The sequence below is a fragment of the Triticum dicoccoides genome, chromosome 7A (genome assembly GCF_002162155.2).
Source record: "Triticum dicoccoides isolate Atlit2015 ecotype Zavitan chromosome 7A, WEW_v2.0, whole genome shotgun sequence".
NCBI lineage: Eukaryota > Viridiplantae > Streptophyta > Magnoliopsida > Poales > Poaceae > Triticum > Triticum dicoccoides.
In genome coordinates, this window is record NC_041392.1 from 13,281,910 (window position 1) to 13,284,285 (window position 2,376).

The 2,376-nt window shown below is 46.7% G+C and overlaps 1 protein-coding gene across 2 annotated transcripts in view; it reads left to right on the top strand.

Annotated features, from left to right (window-relative positions):
* Positions 1–1,387: 1,387 nt before the first annotated feature.
* The window catches only part of LOC119330444 (dolichyl-diphosphooligosaccharide--protein glycosyltransferase subunit DAD2), a 1,762-nt gene continuing 773 nt past the window's right edge, over positions 1,388–2,376 (top strand). Inside the window, exons 1-3 of one of the 2 annotated variants that reach the window (XM_037603549.1) lie at positions 1,388–1,522; positions 1,711–1,812; positions 1,902–1,949. In XM_037603549.1, the coding sequence (XP_037459446.1) occupies positions 1,732–1,812; positions 1,902–1,949 (129 nt within the window). In that variant the 5' untranslated portion in view covers positions 1,388–1,522; positions 1,711–1,731. Of the gene's footprint in view, positions 1,523–1,708; positions 1,813–1,901; positions 1,950–2,376 lie in introns of both variants that reach the window. The other variant, XM_037603550.1, reaches the window with a different exon arrangement.

Consider the following 2,376-nt stretch of genomic DNA (forward strand, 5'->3'; position numbering starts at 1 on the left):
ACGCTATTTCGTGCCACACGGTCCAAATGGTACACATTGTCACTGTTGAGGACCGTCAAAGAGAAAGGAAAAAACACTTCGGTATCAAATGGGTTCAAATCACAGGGCAGCTGAGCCAAAAAATCGCCCCCATCCACTTTCAGCGGCGGAATAAACTACAGGAAAGGAATCCTAAAAACTGCCGAAGCTCGCGATTGGCAGGTCTGAATCAGCACGTCGTCATCTTCTTCACACCACAGGTTAGTCTCCTCCTCCTTCTCTTCTCGTCTCCCTCGGATAGATCTTTCTCGCCCTCGCCCGAGGGTTCAAGCTCCTCTCGATCCTCCCACGTCCGAACCTATACCCCCTCCCCTCCCGAACCCCGCGACGCCCACCAACGTGTAAATCATATAAGGACTTTCCTACTAGCGTACTCTGGTCGAAGTATGCATATGTTATTTACTTATTACTGCATGCCATTTTACACATGTTTTAACCATGGCGTATTCATCCTTTTTTTCGAGATAAACATGCATGCATACATATGCTATAGGTTGTGATTAAGTAGCACTCTCTACAAAGAATCACTCAATTGAGTGCATGAGAGCTACACAATAATTCCCTACTAGTGTCTACTTGCATTCCAGCCAATACAAGATATAACGGCATTCATCCAGGATTCGTACATCATAAGTCAAATAATCCTTGTAAATGTATAGAAATTGATGAGACAAAATTGGTACTTATATAAATATTCACCAACCAACTTACTCTATGCTGATAATTAATGTCGTGTGCATATATATTGCTCCATCACCACCTAAGCAACACAACCTTGAAAGTCTACCAGTTACTACACTTCTTCCTGCTAGCAGTAGGCCAGTGATGAGGAAAAGATAATTTCTAGTCTAGAGCCGAGAAGCATGGCAGAAGAAGAGATGCAGATCATGTATTCAATTAGGAATGTGAGCTTCAAGAAAGACATGGTCATTGCCATGTAGAATTACTAGCGAAACAAGAAGAGCATAGGATATCAAACATCACGTACTAGGTGCAGCTAAATCCAACTTAGGCCTAGTGTCCCTTTTGCTTGTGAGCCCATTGAAACTAGTTGATTAGCAACATATCATGTATCCGCCGCAATCGTGGTTTGTGGAGCTCCCCTCGACCTTGATCAGATCTCTTAGGTGATAGAACCATACCCGCACAGGTTCCCTTCATGCAAACTATGTCATGTATGTACGTGTTTGTATTGTGCACTTACGTGAGTGATACGTTTCTGAAATAAAAGAAAAACGGAACCTTAACTTTTTTTTCGAGGGTAATAGCATTTTTTTTTAGGGATTTTTGAGGGGTAATAGCAAAGTTTTATATTGATCAAACCTTTAACTTTAATACCAACGGGGCTCAAATCGCAGGGCCATTTGGGCCCCGAGATCAGCCCCCCTTCCATCGGCTCAATAAACCCGCAGAAAGGAAGTCCCGGAATCTGCCGGAGCTCGCAATTCATCGTCGTCGTCTTCCCCAGCACAGCACAGCACAGGTCAATCTCCTCCCCCCCTCCCTCGCGCAGATCTCTCCCGCCTCCGCCCTGGGGCTGGATCCTTCCCGGTCCTTATCGGCCCTCTCTCTCCCGAACCCCGCGCCCCGTTCGCGGCCGGGTTTCTAGATCTGAGAGCCGCGCTGTCCGTCCTCCGCCGTGATCTGATTTCTTGAACTCTGATCTACTAGCTCGAAGCGGCGGAAGCAAGGATGCCGAAGGCCGCGGGGGATGCCAAGCTCCTGATCCAGTCCCTCACCAAGGCCTACGCCGCCACGCCCACGAATCTCAAGGTAAATTTCGTTCTCTTTCCCTGGTAGTATTTTCTTTCCTCTGCCGCTGTCGACTGCCGGGTTACTGATGTGCTTCTCCTGCTCCGCAGATCATTGACCTGTACGTGGTTTTCGCGGTCGCCACTGCCCTGGTTCAGGTAAAATTTGACACTTTGACGAGGGATGCAGAAGCTATCACTGATTTGGGATGGAGAAGTGTTGGCCTAGTGTAGCATAATGGTCTTGTAGGAAGATAAATTATGCTGTTCGGAACCATACCTGGTGATCTCCTAGAGCTATCTACTGATTCAATCGAGGGCAGATATCTTGTCTGTTTGTTTTACCACATTTCCGACTATTGGTTTGTTGAGTAGGAGTACGCTATCGGGTTGCAAAAATCCGATGCGCCTAGTAGTGCATAAGAAGGTCCGATACGAGTTATCCAGCCAGATTCTTAGGTTTGAGCACTTTGTTTTACTGGCTGACCGTTAGCCAGATTCTCTAGCCAGCAGGTTCTCTCTGAGCACTTCATTTTTTCTGGCTGAGGATTAGCCTTGTGTTCAACTCAAAAGTCATATGTCCTCT